Here is a 21227-nt window from a genome sequence, read left to right on the forward strand (position 1 = left end):
CCACTTCGAGGCCTGACGGCACCGTCCGTCTCTTGTGGCCTCCTCAATTATTGCACCTGTATCGTGCACGCCTTTCATTTCGGCCATTCAAGGGAGCCGTGCGATTACAGGAAGCTTTATTCCGAGGACACAAACCGAACAAGGTATAAATGTATTATTGTCTCCTTGTCATTAGTCGAGCGGAGAAGCCCACTAGCAAAAGCGGAGCAGCGACGCCTCCGGTTAGGCTGAAACCTGACCACTACCACTACCTCCTCCCACTACAAGAACCTCTTTCCCAGAAAGCTTTATTAACAAAAAAAGGGCAAGGAATATGAGAATTGTTGCCACTTGACAAGCAGCCTCTCCGTTTCCAAGGCCTCAAAAACTGGCAATGCATTGGTCGTCGCCATTTCACTCCAGTTTCAAGAGGTTTTTGCACGTTTTTTCTTTCGAGTCTAGAAGGTTTTTACACGTGCGGCCAGGAGTTTACCGTGCGGCTTGGAGCCACTCCACACCACCACTCTCGCACGTACTACCTCGCCAAAAATAGGCTGGCCATCACTCCCTCGCAGGGGGTCAGTCGCACGTGTGGGGTGAAAAGGCTCGCCGTGCCTCCGAGGGGGTGCGAGGGAGCCCCGCCGGTGGTTTCGCGCCCGCACGCGGCGCACAAGCCCCGCGTGGCCGGCGGGCGATTCGGGGGGGAGTTAAAGGGGCTGGGGGGGTGTGATGACAACCATAGCTGTAACCACCGGGGGCGAGGGGGGGAGAGAAAAGGGAGAGACGATAGTGGTGTGCTTTACGCGCAACCTTCCATTATAGCCCCAAAAATACGACACAGACGAGAAAGCAACAAGTGTGGGTGAGCGCGCCGGCAAGCGCTCCGTTCCTCCCCTCCCCTCCCCTCCCCTCCCCACCCTTCCCCGTCCCCTCCCCCGATCGAATCGATCGATCGTGTTCGATTTCGATCCGCGTGGGGGGAATCAATCGGGGGCTCGTTCCAATTCCCGCTGCGCCGCTGCTTCCGATCCCCGGAGCCGGCGTGCGTGTTCTTGGATTCTTGGGTTTTCTTTCTGGGGACGTTGTTGGGAGGAGGGCGAGGCTCCTCCGATTTTGATGCTCCAGGGCCCCGAGATCCGAGCCTGAGCGCGTCTCCCCCGGGCTCGCAGCGGGAGCTATGGGCAACGCGGGCAGCAACGGCGGGGGAGGCGGCCCGGGCCACCGCCGCCGGAGCTCCGGCCACGGCCACGGCCACCACCACCAGGCGCCGCCGCCCCCGCAGCAGCCGGAGGCCGCGCCCAACCGCTACGTCTTCGCCGCCGCCACGCCCTACCCGCCGCAGTACCCCAACCCCAACCCGCCGCAGTACTACCCGCAGTACGGGAACTACTACCCGCCGCCGCCGCCCTCCGTGCAGGTGCCCCTCCCGGCGCCCTACGACCATCACCACAGGGGCGCCGCGCCGCCGCCCAACGTGCCGCCCACGGAGTTCCCGCCCTCCGTCCACTCGCACCACTACCCCGGCTGGGCCGGACGGTACCCTTACGGGCTCCAGCCGCCCATGCCCACGCCCTACGTCGAGCACCAGAAGGCCGTCACCATCCGCAACGACGTCAACCTCAAGAAGGAGACGCTCCGGATTGAGCCCGATGAAGGCTGTCCCGGCCGCTTCCTCGTCGCCTTCACCTTCGATGCCACCGTCGCTGGAAGGTGAAAACTTTCTTCCTTCTCTTAAATCTTTATGTTTGGGCCGTTATATGTATGCCGGCAGCTACCCGCCAGTGGCCAGGAGCAGAATTTGTGTGCAACATGTTCTTGTTTGCATGGATTTGTTTTGTATGTCGACGTTGATGCGTTGAGGAATTAATCTCGGTCTCTGATGATGGTGATGCTTTCACTTGCTTGAGGTTAAGGGCGGGTGGTATTCGTCAATTTCAGCGATCTTTGACCTCCATTTGTTTGTTAATTGACGATTCCCTCTATTGATCAAAACAGAAAATGGAAATTAGTAAAAACCGTACATAAAGACTTTTTGTCTACAAAAGTGTTACCCTGGTCCTTGCAAATAATTCTTCTTCAATAGCCAGAAAGCCTAGAAAGCCAGCTATAGTATTATATGCATGTTTCATTCATTATTAGATTGTTCTAAAAAATCTTTAGTAAAAAACTCGTTGGTCGACAATACGGTAGTAAGGATGAAGTTTCAATGATCTACAGTTGCCATACACTTTGATCCCTTGGCAACTGTTAAACTTTGGTAGTTGTGTGTCTGTACTCTGGAGGCAGAACACTACATATTTGGGTTCCTGCCTGGTCAAACCATTGTATTTTTTGCATTGATTGTGAGACTTACAGAGGATGCTCGCTCCATCGCATTGTTAACACCAAGTGTTACTTATGCCCTATTCTCCGAGGTGGCCTAGTCAACGATAGATATTATGTATATTATCCCCACTCATTCTTCCCTGCATTACTTTCTGCTCGGTTGTTACTGTAGGCATATATTTTATTCTCTAAACCAACATGTTTCCATCCTTGGAGTTATATTTGGAACTGTTAAGGTCTTCATCCCCAGTAGTACCATTTTCCCTCTTTCATCATCATTTTTGTAGCACAACCACTCTTGGTTGAATAATCTGTCTGTGACCCAGATTTTTGTACAAAGCAAGTCTTTCTTTCTAGTTTGTTTGGAATTGATGTGTTCTGATTATGAGCCACCAAAAAGAATTCTTAGAATTTCAGTTCTACCAAGCTGTCGATACTGTTCCATTATAAAGCATGCATCTTGCTACATTTTTCTCAAAAATAATTTTAAGTGTAATAGTTGCGAAATTGCTAATGGTTAGCGAAATATGTATTTGAATTAAATTTGTTTATTCTGGGAGCACTATACCAAGCACACTGGATTTGTCCTTCCTGCAAATATGACACTGGTATGTTTGTAGAGGATTTTGGTGTTTTGTGCTAGAGCTGCATTGTTATTAATTATGTAGTGTTGTTGTACTTTCATGTTGTATAACTAAAGCATTACAGCTTCCTTAATACAGTCAAAAGAAGTCTTTATCTTTCTGTAATGTTATTAGGTGATTTACCATTCTTCTTGATCTACTTCCTTGAACAGCATGACTGTCTACTTCTTTGCAAAGGAAGAGCTCAACTGCAATCTAACAGCAATGAAGCCAGACTTGATTAAGCCTGTTACTGTTAGCTTCAAAGAGGGTCTTGGCCAGAAGTTTAGGCAACCTTCAGGGACAGGAATTGACTTCTCAGCGTTTGAGGACTCTGAGTTGTTGAAACAGGGGGGAATGGAAATATATCCACTTGCAGTTAAAGCTGAAACAACATTGGCTGCTGATCAACCATCGGAGGGGGAAGACCAGAAACCCAAAACTCCAAACTCGCAGATCACACAGGCTGTGTTTGAAAAGAAAGAAAGCGGTGACTATCAAGTACGAGTTGTTAGTCAGATCCTTTGGGTGAATGGCACCAGGTATGAATTGCAGGAAATATATGGGATAGGAAACTCTGTGGAAGGGGACACTGATGCAAATGATCCTGGGAAAGAATGTGTCATATGCCTCTCAGAACCTAGGGATACTACTGTCCTTCCATGTAGGCATATGGTAAGTCTCAAATCTATAAATATAGAAGCTTATGTGTGAATATCTACGTTTGAAGTTAATTAAGCTATAATGCTGCAGTTATGCTATTGTAGAAAAAACATAAATTCCAGAGATTTAGTCTGTTATTACACTTCTACTATATTGTTTACCAAGCGTGATCTTGAATCTTTCATATTCTATTTACTGTTCCAGAAAAATCTCCTACAATATTCACTGATTGATGTCCATTTCCAGTGCTATGGGCTGTTTGGCAACCGATTCTGTGCTAGCATCTCTAGTAACTGACACTAAATTTTTTGCCGCAGTGTATGTGCAGCGAGTGCGCCAAGGTCTTGAGGTACCAGACCACCAGGTGCCCCATCTGCCGTCAGCCGGTCGAGCGGCTGCTGGAGATCAAAGTGAACAACAAAGCTGAAGAGCCGCCCCAGCAGACGTCCCAGTCGCCTCCGCTACCTCCACCCCCTGCTCTGCATCAGGAAGAGGTGTAGCTACAGCCTATCACGAACAGCGTAAAAACACTATATGCTTCTAGATTGCGGTCTTCGGGCCTTCTCCCCCTGCAGGGTGCTCACTTCGTCTGAGCATACGGGATGTAACTGTTAAACTCGCCTCGGTTACCTGTAGTGTATGTAAAGCGTGTTGTAAAGCTTCTGGCACCACGAAGCGGCTCGCCGACTCCCGGCGGGGAGCCCTGCAGATGCCGAGATGAGGACATCTTATACGTTCATGCGTGTGCTGTTGGCTAGCTGAAGAAGTTGCAGCAGGGTTGGGGGTGTGCCTCGTGCCTGCCTGGTTTCCTCTGTCGGGGGAGGGGGGGAAAGAGGCACGGAAGGTGCCTCCAGGTTTGTACAAAGTCTCGTAATTTCTATCATATCATAAATTACCTTGAGGTTGACACATTTCTCTTATGTGGGTTCTCTGTTTGTGGCTGATGAGTTATGATAATTATTCCACTTGTGTAAGGATAGAGTGTATTCTATCTGTCGCTGGCATCGCGTGCTCCAATTTACCGCAAAAAAAAAACTTAACGTGTGATAAACGAGGAACACAGAGCCACCAACCCTCTCCACCAGCATCATCTGTCGCTGGTGTCAAGGACCAAAGGTCACAACGTCTGCCTGTTTTTTCAGACGTCAGATCGTCACTTGCCGATGCTTAGCAGAGGCAAAAAAAAAGAGGCTACTTTTGAGTTGGATCGTTTTTCTTTTCGTGAAAACTCATTCGACCGCTACATTGTCTCTTCGTTTAGGCCTTTTTTGAATATGAAAGCTATGAGAAGTGAGATGGTTTGTATCCCAGATCCTATGAACAGAGATACGAAAACAGACATCATTCGATTCACATGATATGACCTCTTCCATTAGGTCTGAGTTAAAGTTTCTTTTACTTTGAAATACGTCGGATTGGAACCAATCATGTACAGAAATGTGATTCTATTCTGCAAACCAACGGGCTCTAGGAGTAGAATTCTTACAAATTCCCGTACACCAAAGAGGCCTTAGAATAACATAAATGTTAAAAATCTGATGTTGGGTTTAAAAGCATGGCAAATTAAACATTTTTAATGGCAAATTATGTTATCACGAGGATGATAGTTACCATTAGCAAGCATGGCAATTTCTAGCAAAAAACTAAACATGACAAGGATTTGCCATGCTTGCTAGAGGAAATTGTCATCCTCGCAACAACATAATTTGCCATCTCGGCATTCAATTGCTAAAAAATGTGACGTTTGATTTGTAGCGGAACCTCGACTCCCGCTATATCCGGTGACGTTGTCTGGCTAGGCAGATTTGGGGTCTTGAGTCCAAAGGTGGGAAGGTCAACTGCCTCAAATGTTGATGGTTAGGTAAGCAAGCTTAGGAAATCTTTGAGGTTGTTTAGACATGCAAGCTCGCATGTCTCATTTCATACACATGCCAACATGTTACAAGCTAGTATATGTATTTTGCTTCGTACGCATGCCAACATTCTAGGTGTCCGATGTTGCGCCCATGTTGCAAAAGGTATTTTTGGTTTATTGTGTATGATCAGTTTTCATGTTTGATATGCAACCCATTTTTCTCAATAACTACAACGGGTGAAATTTGTTGTGTACAAAAGTTTGCATGTTTGTGTCAGTTCTTCGCAGTGTTTTCGAGAAACCACGAGAAACAAAAATTGCTACCATGTTGTATACAAATGGATAAAATATCAAATGGTTTCCTTGTTGCGAGGAGACGCAACAATATCAATATTTATGTGATCATTTTCTAATAGAGGCTCTTTGAATTCAATGTCTCTAGATCCACCCTTATGTTTTATGCTCCTTCATGTATTGAGTGAGAAGATCACATAATACAAGTGATGGCTCCATTTTTTATGACGGTTTGCCGAGGATATTCTGCTCGGTTTAATCCAGGGTTTCGCCTTTCCACTAACAATCTTCGTGGCAGAAGCTAGGGAGAGAGCACCATGCTAAAAGAAAGAGGGAGATATGCATAGAAAGCGATGGAAATGGTTCGAGAAAAATGCATCGAGCAACGAGAACAATCGCAACATGATAGTTTTTACCCCGCCCAATCCTCATAAGAGAAACGGTCCCACATAATCTCCCAAGAGCCAGTTAAAAAAACTAAAAAAAGCTGGAAATCCAAAGATTAGCCATGTTAATATATGTATGTATGAGTTGCTCATCAATTGGAACTTCTTCCACTCCACTGTTATCTAATTGTTATATATTGCATTGTCCTTAATAGAGATTATGATGAAACTTCAACCTGTTCAGACTAATATCATCCCCAACCACAAATGACCATTTGAGCCTCCCATTTGTCTTCGTGCATGTCCGGCAACAAAGTGGAAGGATCTTCATCGGCGTTTGCCTTTCTCCTTAGCATCTTTATGGCAGTAGTAGAGCTCAAAGATGGCACAGGGGTCGTCGTCGGGCCTGTCAAAATCAGAGTCGGGAGAGGAGCCGACCATAGATGCGTTAGAATCATGCAGGACGGCAAGGGCCTGGGAGATCCGAGTTCGCTTTAGATCTCCGTCTAGGGTTCCCCCCTCGGCCTTCTTCTTGTTTCATAGGTGCGAAGCTTCGATGCTCTCCTTGAGGAGCATGGCATTAATACAAATGGCAACAACGATCATTTTGGCTCCTTCATGGTCAAAGACCGATACTTAATGTCACGGACCACCAAGTCGTCATTGTATAACGTCAAAGGCATCGGAGAGAAAAAGGGATCTCCCCACCAACAGGTCACACCAATGAAGGTGAATAGGCAATCGGCTTTTCCTACCATGCCCCCGCGCGGACAACTCCAAGAGGGCAGAGTAGCTTCGGTCATCGCCACTGTTCCACCCGTGTAGGAGCGGAGCAGCTCTAGCTCGGCCCGCGCGGGGACAAGCGGCTCGACCCGGCCGGCCCGTCCATTTAGAGGGCCGGTCATTATTATTGTATAAAAAAAACTTTGTGTTGCGTTTAGTCGCAAAAAAAAACTTTGTGTTGTGCTTAGCGAGTCAATCCGCTCACCAACCCGCACCGGACCGGGGCCTCCGGTCTCGTCGTCGTAGGTGCGGCATACAGCACGAAACCAAACCAGACCACCAGACCCGAGCCGAGCCGCCGGAGCCAGGGGGTAGGTAGGCGGCGCCTCTCCGTCGCGTATTTAGAGTCCACCCCCTCTCCTTCCTCCTCCGTTCCGCCTCACCAACCGTAACCAGACCAACCAATCTACCCCCCCCCCCCCCCCCCCCCCCTCCAATGGCAGCCGCGCCCACGTCGCACCAGCTCGCCGCCGGGGCGCCCTGGAGCTCCCTCCCCCGCGGCGGGTTCCGGGCGCTCACGGACTCCGCCCCCGCCTCCGTCCGCTTCTCCGTCGGCCGCCGCCGCGCCGCCCGCCTAGGTCCGTCCCGCTGCTCCGCGCCTCCTCGATTCCCGTCGTTAGAACGCGCTTCGCCGTGTCTGCTCCGTTTATGGGGTTGGGGGTAACTGGTTGATTGCCTTAAGGCGAGCTTAGGATTGCTTGGTCAGCTGCTGCCTGATAGTATAGTATGGCCGTCGTTCGTGGCATGGAGAAGAGGGTTTGTGAACTGTTATGTAGAGAAAAGCCGTCTTTCTGATGCCATTTTCGGGACCGTATTTCCGCGATCGCAATTTCAAAGATGATTGTTTGGCCATATCACCCATAGCTCAGTACAGGTTCACTGTTGCATCTCTATTGTTGTTTTGAGATCTCAGGGGTTGTGACAGCACCTAGTTCCAATGCTGTTATTTTTTGTGTCCTGCATTTGTACGTTTTATGTGAATTCTGAGATGGTCGGCATGGCTGCATAACTGCAGTTGTCTTTGAACGAGAACCATAAAAGAGCTAACTCTGACATGTGTTGCTTTGTCAATTGGAGAACAGAGGTGAAGGCGGCTGGAAATATCTTCGGGGACTACTTCCAGGTTGCAACTTATGGAGAGTCTCACGGAGGTGGCGTTGGCTGCGTTATCAGTGGTTGTCCACCCAGAATCCCACTCACCGAGGAAGACATGCAAGGAGACCTTGATCGAAGGTGTGCTTCAAGATTTCATTAGTTTTCCAGCTGCTGCCAGAATTAGGACATTGCAAATGCATTCTGTTAACCTCTTGGAGATATAATCATTAGATATTTCCATGATGTAAACTAATACGAAGAGGTTGATTATCACAGGCGGCCAGGTCAGAGCAGAATAACAACCCCAAGGAAGGAGACCGATACTTGTAAAATTCTTTCAGGGACATATGAAGGTAGGGTACATTTCAAGACATGGGATATCCTTGGTGAATTTGATTTTTAAATAAGAATGCATTAGTTTGCATCAGTTTTATGACAAGGCTGGATGTATTTTCTGCAGGAATGACCACTGGGACGCCGATTCATGTTTTTGTCCCAAACACGGATCAAAGAGGGGGTGTAAGTATCTAGTATAAGATTTATAATAACTATACTCATGGAAGGGCAATAATTGTTGGCACTGACCCTTTTGTTTCACAATCATATTTGGTTCCACAGGATTACACTGAAATGGCTAAGGCATACAGACCTTCCCATGCGGATTTAACTTATGACCTCAAGTACGGTGTTAGATCTGTTCAGGTACCTGTTGTCATACATATATAAGGTGTATAGATCAGTTATCACAGTGATGCACTAACTGCTGCACTTTTCTGCTACAACTTTACATGTGGGTGTTTTCTGTACTTGAATAGTTGAGTTGAACAATTTTCTATGTGAACTGTATAATAGGGAGGTGGAAGGTCATCAGCAAGAGAAACCATTGGAAGGGTAGCTGCAGGAGCTGTTGCAAAGAAAATTCTTAAGCTCAAATGTGGAGTAGAGGTTTGGTCCTACTTGGCACTTACTTTTTTTAACTATTCCGCATCTGTAACCAAGCCTTGTCACTCCCCTGGTTACTGCTTGATAAACAATATAGCCTGAATAAAGAAAACTTGCATGTGGATACATCCTAAATATGTCGAAGCATTCAACTTTTGTCTTAATTAAATATTAGCATCTCTGGATTTTGCAAATAAGCAGTGGTTTTCCTATTGGATGGCCCCTCTTTATTTTGCTTTTATTTCAGTTCTTGCTTGACCTAAATATGACAACTCAGTTGTCTATGTACTTCGATCCATCTTGTATACTGTTGCATAGAGCAATCTGTATCGTGCTGCAGTGAATACTGATTTATTTCACCATTTCATTCCCACGCAGAAGGGCATATTTTGTGGTTATCTCTTAATTTTTCAGTACCTTATGGCGGATAAATATTTACCTGCAGATTCTGGCATTTGTTTCCAAAGTGCATCAAGTGGTACTTCCTGAAGACGCAGTTGATTACGAAACTCTTACCCTGGATCAGGTCCGTGGTTGCCACCCTCTTAACTAACAGTACAGGATACTCTCAGTGATTTACTGGATTTTTTATTTTTTTTAATTTCCAGATAGAGAGCAACATTTGTAGATGTCCTGATCCAGAATATGCACAGAAGATGATTGATGCAATTGATAAAGTACGGATTAATGGGAATTCGATTGGTGGGGTGGTCACATGCATTGCCAGAAATGTTCCTCGTGTAAGTATTAAGATTAAGATTCTGTTATGTTGATTTTGGTGTGTTCCAGCATAATAAACCAAACAAGGCCTCACTCTATTTTGTTCTCGACTCATGATTATCATACATCATATTTGTTGCACAATCTTCGTTGACATAATTCAGTAATAGTAATGCATTGTCTTCTGCCTGCTGGTATAATTTATAGGGGCTTGGCTCTCCTGTATTTGACAAACTTGAAGCTCTACTGGCAAAGGCTATGCTTTCTCTTCCTGCAAGCAAGGGGTTTGAGATCGGTAGTGGATTTGCAGGTAGGAAATTGGTTTGCACAAAATTAGTTGCTGTGGGAATGCCTCCTACTTTCCAAATCGCCTGACTATTAGTAACTTGTTCGCAGGTACTGACCTAACTGGAAGTGAGCATAACGATGAGTTTTATATGGATGAGGCTGGAAATGTGAGAACACGAACCAATCGCTCAGGCGGTGTACAGGTATTTATCAAAGCACCCTGCTTTACTATTACAATGTTCATTTTCAATACTCCCTCCGTTCCTAAATATAAGTCTTTATAGAGATTCCACTAGATGGACTACATACGGAGCAAAATGAATGAATCTAAGCTTGAAATGCATCTATATACATCCGTATGTGGTTCATAGTGAAATCTCTACAAAGACTTATATTTAGGAACGGAGGGAGTACTTAAAATCAGAAGTGTGACAGTACATTGTTAATTTGTGTTCATGCAGGGAGGGATATCAAATGGTGAAACTATATACTTCAAAGTAGCTTTCAAGCCAACAGCAACTATTGGGGTAAGCCATTCCGGTGCAGAGAACTTCCTTTCAGAATCACAAAACAGAGAAAATGTTATTGAAAGGGTAGCAATGTTCCATGGCATGCTTTTCGAATGACAAGAACTATGATATTATGCCGTAACAACTTATAACCACTGCTATGTCAAGTATTAAACTTGTTAGCAGCTATGAATATTAAAATGTTTATTTGTTGCAAAACATTTGCTTTCTTTCCGTTGGAGTATAGTAGGGCAATATTTCATGCATGCTACATGTGGAACAGTTGTTTATATAGTCATTTATCTGAGGTGTTAATTTCATTTTTCCAGAAGAAGCAAAATACTGTAACAAGGGATCATGAGGATATCGAACTAAAGACAAGGGGTCGCCATGACCCATGTGTTGTCCCTCGGGGTAATGGACCCATCTAATATTCTACCTTTTGTTATCTAGTACTCCCTCTGGTATCTCTAAATATAAGACATTTTTGCAGTTCACAGAGGAAGTAGTGTCCTATCATCTGATCTTTCCCCCGTCATTGCTTTTGTAGCTGTTCCAATGGTGGAGACGATGGCCGCATTGGTCCTCATGGACCAACTGATGGCACATGTTGCTCAATGCGAGATGTTCCCGCTGAACCTTGCCCTACAAGAACCAATTGGCTCTGCGAACAGTACACCTGCGTTGGCACCAGATCTAGCATAAATGCATAATACCCGCCTTGGAACGAGAAGGCCCTCTTATATATTCTCCTCCCTCTCTTTCATCTGCCACATTTCAGGGTTTTGCTAAGCAGTTTGCAGTTTTGTACCAAACCTGTATCCTAGAATATACATTGGATTAGTGTACACCAAAAGATATGTTGATCTCCGAAAATAAAAGTTTGTGGCATGAGCAGTTTGGTCTGGACAAGACAACCAGTCAATGTGAGCAATAGAACATTTGTCCACTTGTTGAAGATACTGATATTGTGTTTTCTATGTGCGCCAGTATGGTATGGATGGTACCAAAACATGATGCGCTTTTCTCCTGCTGTACCAGTACCACAACAGATATTCTCTCGTGCTTGCACGTCAGTCTCTGTTCCCTGGCATCTGAAGCAGACGTCGTCTGGCGTCAATTGAAATGCAATGTGTGTTATAATATGGAGTATACTCTGTATGCACTGATAATATGATCATTTTTGAGATCTCGAAAACGAAGGAGATATATCGGATTGTTTGATGATGATTCGGTGCTTCTATATTGTCCTGCTTGCTCACGACAGCAGGCGACAGTTTGGACCATTACACGGGGTCACTGTCAGTGACAACATTAATCTCCAATCGCCTTAATTTGTCCTTGGTTGTGTCTAATCGTGTTTTCTAAGCACGCATTTCTTGACTTTACACTTTCTGCTAGGAAAGGGGTGTGTTGAGTTTGCATGAACAGAAACAGAAGGACATAATTGGAAATAATGTGAAACCAGGAGAGCGACTTGTGAGGATAGCAACCAAACACACTACTAGCGGATTACAGCTAACAATATGCTCTATTTTATTTGGCTTGATGGCTACAGCTACTAACAATGTTGAGTACTCAACAATGTTCTCTATCACGACATATTATTTGGGTTGGTGGTCGGTAAATTACGTATCTTCCCCGAAACCGAAAAGCAAGTAAAGACGTTGACCAAGTACACAAGTTTCTTTCCCTGCGCAAAAGAAGTATACTCGAGTTCTACTCCCATGATGCTTTTTATGCGTGGTATGGAATTAAGTTTCTTTTGCAGGGTATGAAATTAAGTATTTGAATGTCCAAGGTCATGCATTTTGTGATAAAAGAATTAATCCTCAAATATACGACACTTTGTATTTTTATATTTTTTGCGAAAGGGCCTAATGCTATATATTAAATATCGCACGTCCTTTTTCTCAAGGTAAAAGGGAATTTATTAACTCAAAAAGGCGATTGTCCAGATTATAAAGGAGGGGTATATCGTCCGCCCTCCGATCGAATCAAACATGTCCTTACAAACACATACATACAAAAACTAATAATTCATATTCAAATATTTGGGGGTGCCCAAGTCTTCTTCCTCCTGCATCCATAGGCGACACGCCGTGAGCATAGTTTGATGTCGTCTTTGGACCTTCGCCTAGGCAGAGCAATTTTTTAACCCATGAGTTTGTAGAGACAGTGGCTGAAAAATCATTGATGTAGATCAAGAGACGACAACAGCCGTGATCTGCAAAGCAAATAGTCGCAAGACCGTTCTAAGATAAGGTGGGATATACTCAGGGGTAAAGAGTGAGTGTAGGATCGGAAGTATGTCTAGAGGAGGGTGATTAGACTACTTGACCAAATAAAAACTTAGCCTTTTTCCAATTTTATTTCTTGGCAGATTTTAGCTATTTTGAAACAAGTCAAGCAATCATCACATAATTCAAGCAAGCATGCAAAGAGTATATTGGCAGCGGAAAGTAAAGCATGCAACTTGCAAGAATGTAAAGGGAAGGGTTTGGAGAATCCAAACGCTATTGGAGACACGGATGTTTTTCCCGTGGTTCGGATAGGTGGTGCTATCCTACATCCACGTTGATGGAGACTTCAACCCACGAAGGGTAACGGTTGCGCGAGTCCACACAGGGCTCCACCCAAGGGCAACGGTTGCGCGAGTTCACACAGGGCTCCACCCACGAAGGGTCCACGAAGAAGCAACCACCCACAAAGGGTCCACGAAGAATCAACCTTGTCTATCCCACCATGGCCATCGCCCACGAAGGACTTGCCTCACTAGTGGTAGATCTTCACGAAGTAGGCGATCTCCTTGCCCTTACAAACTCCTTGGTTCAACTCCACAATCTTGTCGGAGGCTCCCAAGTGACACCTAGCCAATCTAGGAGACACCACTCTCCAAGAAGTAACAAATGGTGTGTAGGTAATGAACTCCTTGCTCTTGTGCTTCAAATGATAGTCTTCCCAACACTCAACTCTCTCTCATAGGATTTGGATTTGGTGGAAAGAGGGTTTGAGTGGAAAGCAACTTGGGAAGGCTAGAGATCAAGATTCATATGGTAGGAATGGAATGTCTTGGTCTCAACACATGAGTAGGTGGTTCTCTCTCAGAACATATGAGTTGGAATGATGTGTGTGTTCTGATGGCTCTCTCCTCTAATGAGAAGAAGGTGGAGGGGTATATATAGCCTCCACACAAAATCCAACCGTTACACAGTTTTCCAATCTCGGTGGGACCGAATCAATAAACTCGGTCGGACCGAAAATGTAAACCTAGTGACCGTTAGTGATTTTCGGTGGGACTGACATGCAACTCGGTAGGACCGATATGGTTAGGGTTTGGGCATAACGTAATCTCGGTGAGACCGATTACACAAACTCGGTGAGACCGAATTTGGTAATTAGCTAACCAGAGAGTTGGTCAGGCAAACTCGGTGGGACCGATTTGCTCTTTCGGTGAGACCGAAAAGTTACAAAGGGGAAACACTGAGTTTACATTGCAATCTCGGTGGGACCGATTCGCTCTTTCGATGGGACCGAAAAGTTACGAAAGGGAAACAGAGAGTTTGCAACCCCATCTCGGTGAGACCGAGATCCCTATCGGTAGGACCGAATTGCTAGGGTTTGGCAGTGGCTAATGACAAGTGAAACTCGGTGGCGCCGGATAGGAAGAATCGGTAGGACCGAGTTTGGCTTAGGGTTTAGGTCATATGTGGATATGGGAAAGTAGTTGAGGGTTTTGGAGCATATCACTAAGCACATGAAGCAAGAGGCTCATTAAGCAACACCTCATCCCTCCTTAATAGTATTGGCTTTTCCTAAAGACTCAATGTGATCTTGGATCACTAAAATATAAAATGAAGAGTTTTGAGCTTTTGAGCTTGAGCCAATTCTTTGTCCTTAGCATTTTGAGGGTTCCACTTTCACATCCATGCCATGCCAATCATTGAGCTTTCTGAAATGATCATCTCGGAATAGCATTAGCTCAATGAGCTATATGTTGTTATGAATTACCAAAACCACCTAGGGATAGTTGCACTTTCAATCTCCCCCTTTTTGGTAATTGATGACAACATGTAGATCAAAGCTTCGACAAAAGATAATAATCATGAAATATATCGTCGCTTTGAGAAGTATGTGATAAGTAAGAGCTCCCCCTAAATTTGTGCATATTTAAAATTTGCTTTGGACTGCAAATGCACAAAGAGTTAGAGTCATGGGTTACTCTTCCATGTCACATACATCTTGGTGGAGCGCTCAAAATGATAAGAATGAAATACATGCACTCATCACCAAGAAAAGTGAATGATCACACAAGATAGATAAGATGATAATATTAAGCAAACATTAAGTGTAGCTTATGATCAAACACATGATCATCAATGTCTCACAAATAATGACGTAGTATCTCAAAAGCACACAAAAGCAAACAAGTGTTCGAAAAACCACCAAATAAAGCAAGAGAGAAAAGCAACACTCTCTCTCTCGAAGCCTATGATCTATACATCTTCTCCCCCTTTGGCAACAAGTTACCAAAAAGTTCCTAGAAAATGCATAGCACTAGATCGACGCTCAGGCTTGATCTTCAGGTGGTGGTGGAGTCCGGATCACTCCAAGGACGAAGGCTTCGGTAGATGCTGAAGTAGTCGCTGGAGTTGGAGCTGAAGTAGATGCTGGAGCTGAGGCTGTAGCTGGTGCTGAAGTGGTGGCTCTTGTGTCAGCAACTGGCACGGCAGATGACCTCGGGCCTCTTGGCACTCTGGAAAAGGCATGAGTAGTAGTCCTGCCTCTCCTCTCCTGCATGTCCTCCTGGAGCTGCTCCACTGCAGATTGAACTTCCGTTACCTTGTCATCCAAGTCATAGAACTTCTGTTCCATGATTCTCTCTAGGCTCTGCTGATTCTGAGTGAGGGTGGCCAGACTTTGCTCAATCCTCAGCGTGGATGCAATCAAGTAACCAAGCTGCTCTTGTTTGGTCTTCAAGAAGTACTCAGATGCCTCCTCTTGAGTAGGCATCTTGGCAGCTTTCTCCTTCCTCGCCTTCTCCTTCTTTGCAAATGCTTGGGCAGATGATGGCTCGTTCTCAGTCATGATCACTTGGTTATCCTCAAAATCTGGACGGATGGGCAAATGTTCCTTATCCAATAGATATATGCCCGTGCCCATCTTGGAGTTGATGAGCTCCTGAATCTGAGGGGCATATCCGCAACTCCTCTTCTGATCTGCTGCAGTCCTCTTGATTGTTTCCACTATGAGGCTCATCACCTTGAACTTCTGAGGCACATCAAACACATGTAGCAAGTTGATAGCATGGCCTCTGATCATCTTGTGATCTCCAGACTTAGGCAATAAGGTGTGCCTTAGTATCCAATTGATCGTAGGCAGTCCTGACAGAAGGTAATGCACAGAGCCAAACTTGAAGGTGTCAAGAGCTTCATTGGGAATTTCCTTGTGCATATTGGACATGGAGTTGTGGTCCATCTTCTTCTTGGCATAGATATCCAAGTCTTCATCTTGCTCCTCTGGGGCATTAATGATCTGTGCCCACTCAGCCACTGTAGATTGGTACCTTGTACCCTCAGACATCCATGTGATCCTCCCATCTGGATAAAAGTGAGCTGTGGAGTAGAACTGCATGATGAGTTCCTCGTTCCACTTTGTGAGCTTCTGCCCAACAAAGTCAGCTACTCCACAAGCTATGAAGCTGTCTTGCACTCCAGGATAGTGCTCCTCATTGTCCTTGATGTATGTCCAATCAACCCAACGCATATCACAGACAATGGGCTTCTTATCTAACAGCACAGTCTCATAGAAATCCTGCTGCTCCTTGGTGTGAAACCTGTAGTCCACGGCAGTCCTTCTCCTTGAAGCATATGGGTCTGCTTCTCTCCATTTCCTTAGCCCTGAATCTCTCCTGAGCTTCATGTCCTCAGCCACAGGATGAGCATCGTTGTGGTCTGGGATCTTGGGCTTTAGCTTTCTCAGGACATTCTCTTCCTCATCCTCAGCAACAGTCTCAGGCACTGGGGCCTTGTTCTTCTCAGCTGCAGGAATGCTCCTTGTATTTCTCTTAGGCTTTGGCTTGGAGGCAGCTTTGGGCTTAGATGCAGTAGCCCCTGACCTAATGGCATCACCCATCAGTTTGGGTGCCTTGGGTGCTGGTGCACCTACCTCTTCTTCCTCTTCTTCTTCCATGATGGAAGCTTTGCCAAGCACTCTGGCAACAGTCTTCTTCACCCTTTCCTTCCTTTTCTTGCCCTCAGCTTCAACTGGCTCTTGGGGAGTGGGCTTCTCAGTTGAGGGTTGACATGGGCTGCCTGCCTGCTGGCTTTTTGATTTTCAGGCCTGGCTTAGTGCCTTGAGCTGGCTCAACTCTCTTGGAAGTGGCCTCTTCCTCTACCAGATAGTCCTCATCTTCGGAATCTGAAGTCCTCTTCTTCCTTTGTCTTGTGGCAGCCTTTGGCAAGTTACTGGGAGTGCTCCTGCTGCCTTCATCAGATGAACTGGAGGGACTAGTGCCCTCACTCATCACCACTTGCTGCTCTGACATATTTTGGCTATCACTGTGATCAGACATGCTGCAAACTGACTGCTGACCCTGTGAATAGATTATAGAAGAGTTAGAGTGGATGAGCATCACAAAATGCAGAGATTTTTGCAAAAAGAATGATCCAAAAACTTAGTTTTAGTTTCCCACTGAAATCATCTCGGATCTACCGATTTTCAAACTCGGTGATACCGAAGCAGTTTTGGAACCTAAACTAGTGAACTCGGTAGGACCGAGTCACAGTTCGGTGGCACCGAGACTGCTAGGGTTTCACTGAGTTCAAAAATCGGTCACACCGATAAGTAATTCTCGGTCAGACCGAGTCTCACTTGTGCAATGGCGTAAGCCAAATCGGTGGGACCGAGTTTTTCAACTCGGTGGGTCCGAGATAGTTTCGGCGGAAACCTAAACCTAGAATTTTTGAATCAAACCTAATCTATGAGCGTTTTGACTGGATAGAAGTTTATCAAACGTGGCTAGAAACAATATGATCACAATGTGCTAGGAATCAGATTGAGGAATAGCACAAAGATCAAGTCCATACCCTAGTTCGGCGGGGACTTGCTACAGCGGCAACGGCGGGGCAGAATTCCCGTTGACGGCGACGGAGACCAGCGACTGGAGGCTGCTGGCGGCGAGAAGACGATCCGGAGACCACGAGGGCAGAGCAGGCTATCGCGCGGGCGAAGGGGTTCAAAGAAATTTCCAAATTTTGCCCGTGACTATATATAGCCCGACCCTGTCGGTGTGACCGAGTGGAACGACTCGGTGGCACCGAGATTCATAACTGCGTGCAGTTACTGAAACTCGGTGTGACCGAAAGGTTCAAATCGGTTGCACCGAGATCGAAAACCTAGATCAACTTAATGATCTCGGTAGGACCGAAAGTGGGGTATCGGTCAGATCGAGAATCATAAAGAGGTTTTGGAAGTTTAAGTCTATGACGAATCGGGGACTCCAAGCGCTCCTCACACAGAGTGGTTCGAATCTGACTTGATCAAATTTTGTGATGCAGCATGAATAGAGTTTGAGACGAGAAAAGCATAGATAGCTAGAGGAGGTTCTTAGGCATTCTTGTCCATCCACTTGGCAAAAGAAGATAAAACCAAACAATCAAAACAACAAGTGGATGTCCTCGAATGAGTAAAATATGCAACCAGCATGCTCACTCAATAAGATGGCAAATGAAATATGTGGCAAGGCATGCACAACCAATTCTAGCATCTATCAAGCAATTTGCGATGAGTAGGTCATCTATATATGAGTATATTGACTTAGGAGTCAAGTGAGAACACTTGATCATAGGTCATACTCATCGTTTAAGCTCAAGTGGGGTTACCACTTTTACATAAAGCATTGTTGTGTTCACATCTTTAAAGTTGCTTTAGCTCAAGTCTTAGAGTAAAGCTCCCCCTAGATGTGATATCCCCCCTAAGAGGGATGAACTAACCTTGGGTTTTGTCGATGATGACTTCATGTAGATATTGAAGATGTGGATGCTCAATGTTGATGTAGATCTCTTGGAGCTACCCATTTGAGTGAATTGCACTTTCAATACCTACATGGGTTAGTCCCACAAGGAACAAACAAGGATATCCATAGACATGGAGTGATGCACACAAAAGATGATGTCCATGAAAACTTTTAGGTTACCTTGTCCCTTGTCTTACCAACAAGAGGGTTTGTGACTCCTTGAACTAGTGCAAGATGTGGAAGTTGATTGTACTTGTTCTTGCCAAAATGATAAGAGTGAAGTATGTTGGCGGAGTCACCCTCAAGAACTCTCTAGTTCTTCTTCTTTTGGATCCACATCATCTTGATGGGAATCCTTGGAGTTGTAGTCGTACTTGATGAAGTGGAACTTGAAGTAGTCTTGGGAATCCACTTGACTAAGGTCTTAGGAGCTTCTTCAAATGCATCAATTTCCTCTTGAAGCTTGTCCTTGCCTTTTTGCTCGTAGTCTTGTGGTGGAAGATCATCTTGAGCTTGTGTCCCCTTGAAAGAAGTATACTTCTCTTGTTGAGGGACAAACTTTGTCTTGGGGTATTGATCTTCTTCCCACTCAACTCCATTGGCATTGAACTTTCGTTCAAAACCAACACCTTGATTCTTCCGGTGCATTCCTTGCTTGCGCACAATTTCCTCGAATTGCTTACTCCCGGCAAGGCTTTTGTACACTCCTTTCTCTATAATTCCCTTCAATAAACTATTTTCTTGCTCAAGTGTAACTTGGCTAAGAGAATCATTAGTGGAATCAAGAGAGCTACTAGAAGCAACAATATTGGATTTAGCATGATCATTGTTACTACTAGAGGAAGAATCTTTCTTGTTAGACTTGACCTGAGGCATGTAAGTGGATAAGAGTAAACGCTTGGCAATGTAAGAAGAACTTTTCTTGCGGAGATCATCATTGATTGCCTTTAAGAACTCATGCTCTTGCTCAAGATTGAGCTTTTTAAAGCATAGTTTCTCATGAGCTCTTAAAAGTTCTCGATGATCTTCGAAGATAGTGTCATGAGCTAACTTAAGAGTTTTTAGTTCTTTAGTTAGAGCCTCAATCTTCTCCTTATCATTGTCATTCGTTTTATCTTGATTAGCATGATTAATTGGTCTTTCATCATAGTATTCATCACTAGAGTTGTCACCAAGCAAATCATCACCTAACAAGTCATCTTCATCACTATTGAAATCAACATACTCGGGGTGTGTTACCTTAGGACCTTTGGCCATGAAGCATCTTCCAATTCCTTCATTTGGTGAGTCAAATATGTCGTAGGAGTTGGTTGACACAAGTGCTAGACCGGCAACACCTTCATCTTGAGTATCTTCGGAGTCGGAGTGATAACTTTTCTCGGAGTGGCTGTCGGAGTCGGAGCCGGATACCCATTCACCAACATGAGCTTGATGTCTTCGTCTTGTGTAGCTCCTTGATGATTTTTCCTTCCTTTCCGAATCCTTGCTTCTCCGTGAGTATCTTCGTTCATAACGATCATCTCTACTCCTTCTCTCTCTTGGTGGTGATCCTTTGCTTCTTCTTTTTGGAGAATCTTCTCTTCTCTTGTAGGGAGCCGTACACTCATTGGAATAGTGTCCGGGCCTTCCACAATTGTAACAGTTTCGCTCTCGACTAGAAGATCTTTTGTCATTGTAGGACCTTGACTTGGAGCTTCTATCTTTGCTTCTACTCTTGTAGAACTTGTTGAAGTTCTTCACCATTAAGCTCAATTCTTTATTGAAGTCTTGTTTCTCACTTGATGATGTAGGGGCTTCACATGAGGCTTTATAGGCACCACTTGATTTGTTGTGAAGTTCCTCTTTATCCTTAAGTGACATCTCATGAGCAACAATTCTTCCAATCACCTCCGTTGGCTTGAGATCTTTGTAATTGGGCATCATTTGGATCAATGTGCACACGGTATCATATTTTCCATCCAAGGCTCTTAGGATCTTCTTGATGATGAATCTATCGGTCATCTCTTCACTTCCTAAGCCGGCAATCTCATTTGTGATGAGAGCAAGCCTAGAGTACATTTCAGCGACACCTTCACCATCCTTCATCTTGAACTTGTCAAGTTGGCTTTGGAGCACATCCAACTTGGATTCCTTGACGGAGTCGGTACCTTCGTGCATATCAATCAAAGTGTCCCAAATTTCCTTTGCATTCTCAAGGCAGCTGATTTTGTTGAATTCTTCGGGGCACAATCCGTTGAAGAGAATATCACAAGCTTGAGCATTGTATTGCAACATCTTCAACTCATCCGCGGTAGCTTCACGGTTCGGTTCTCTCCCATCAAAGAAATCACCTTGCAAACCAACACACACAATAGCCCAAACGGCGGGGTTATGTCCAAGAATATGCATTTTCATTTTATGTTTCCAACTAGCAAAATTAGTACCATCAAAGTAAGGACCTCTACGGTGATAATTTACCTCGCTAGACGCCATACTCTCCTAGGTTGTGAAACCAAGGCTATGACCACCAAAAGCTATGGAGATCAAGCAAATGGATACCAAAGCTCTGATACCACTTGTAGGATCGGAAGTATGTCTAGAGGGGGTGATTAGACTACTTGACCAAATAAAAACTTAGCCTTTTCCCAATTTTATTTCTTGGCAGATTTTAGCTATTTTGGAACAAGTCAAGCAATCATCACATAATTCAAGCAAGCATGCAAAGAGTATATTGGCAGCGGAAAGTAAAGCATGCAACTTGCAAGAATG

The 21227-nt window shown here is 44.9% G+C and overlaps 2 protein-coding genes across 3 annotated transcripts; both read left to right on the forward strand.

The window, feature by feature from the left end:
• The first annotated feature begins 700 nt into the window (after positions 1 to 700).
• On the forward strand, positions 701 to 4501 carry LOC125552244 (putative E3 ubiquitin-protein ligase LUL2). Its single transcript, XM_048715735.2, has 3 exons — positions 701 to 1689; positions 3101 to 3602; positions 3908 to 4501. The coding sequence occupies exons 1-3, from the start codon at positions 1157 to 1159 to the stop codon at positions 4088 to 4090; spliced, it is 1218 nt and encodes a 405-aa protein (XP_048571692.2). The 5' UTR covers positions 701 to 1156; the 3' UTR covers positions 4091 to 4501.
• Positions 4502 to 7166: 2665 nt separating this feature from the next.
• On the forward strand, positions 7167 to 11420 carry EMB1144 (chorismate synthase, putative / 5-enolpyruvylshikimate-3-phosphate phospholyase). Of its 2 annotated transcripts, none has more exons than XM_087518655.1 (13): positions 7167 to 7486; positions 7991 to 8141; positions 8280 to 8356; positions 8464 to 8522; positions 8622 to 8705; positions 8856 to 8948; positions 9391 to 9471; positions 9554 to 9685; positions 9873 to 9975; positions 10062 to 10156; positions 10415 to 10480; positions 10792 to 10876; positions 10956 to 11420. In XM_087518655.1, the coding sequence occupies exons 1-13, from the start codon at positions 7345 to 7347 to the stop codon at positions 11165 to 11167; spliced, it is 1380 nt and encodes a 459-aa protein (XP_087374781.1). In that variant the 5' UTR covers positions 7167 to 7344; the 3' UTR covers positions 11168 to 11420. The 2 variants fall into 2 exon arrangements, with proteins under 2 accessions (XP_087374781.1, XP_048571691.1); XM_048715734.2 differs by having other exon boundaries at positions 7172 to 7486; positions 11013 to 11420.
• The last annotated feature ends 9807 nt before the right edge of the window (positions 11421 to 21227 follow it).

Source organism: Triticum urartu, chromosome 4A, assembly GCF_056163025.1.
Source record: "Triticum urartu cultivar PI428250 chromosome 4A, HENAU_Tu73, whole genome shotgun sequence".
NCBI lineage: Eukaryota > Viridiplantae > Streptophyta > Magnoliopsida > Poales > Poaceae > Triticum > Triticum urartu.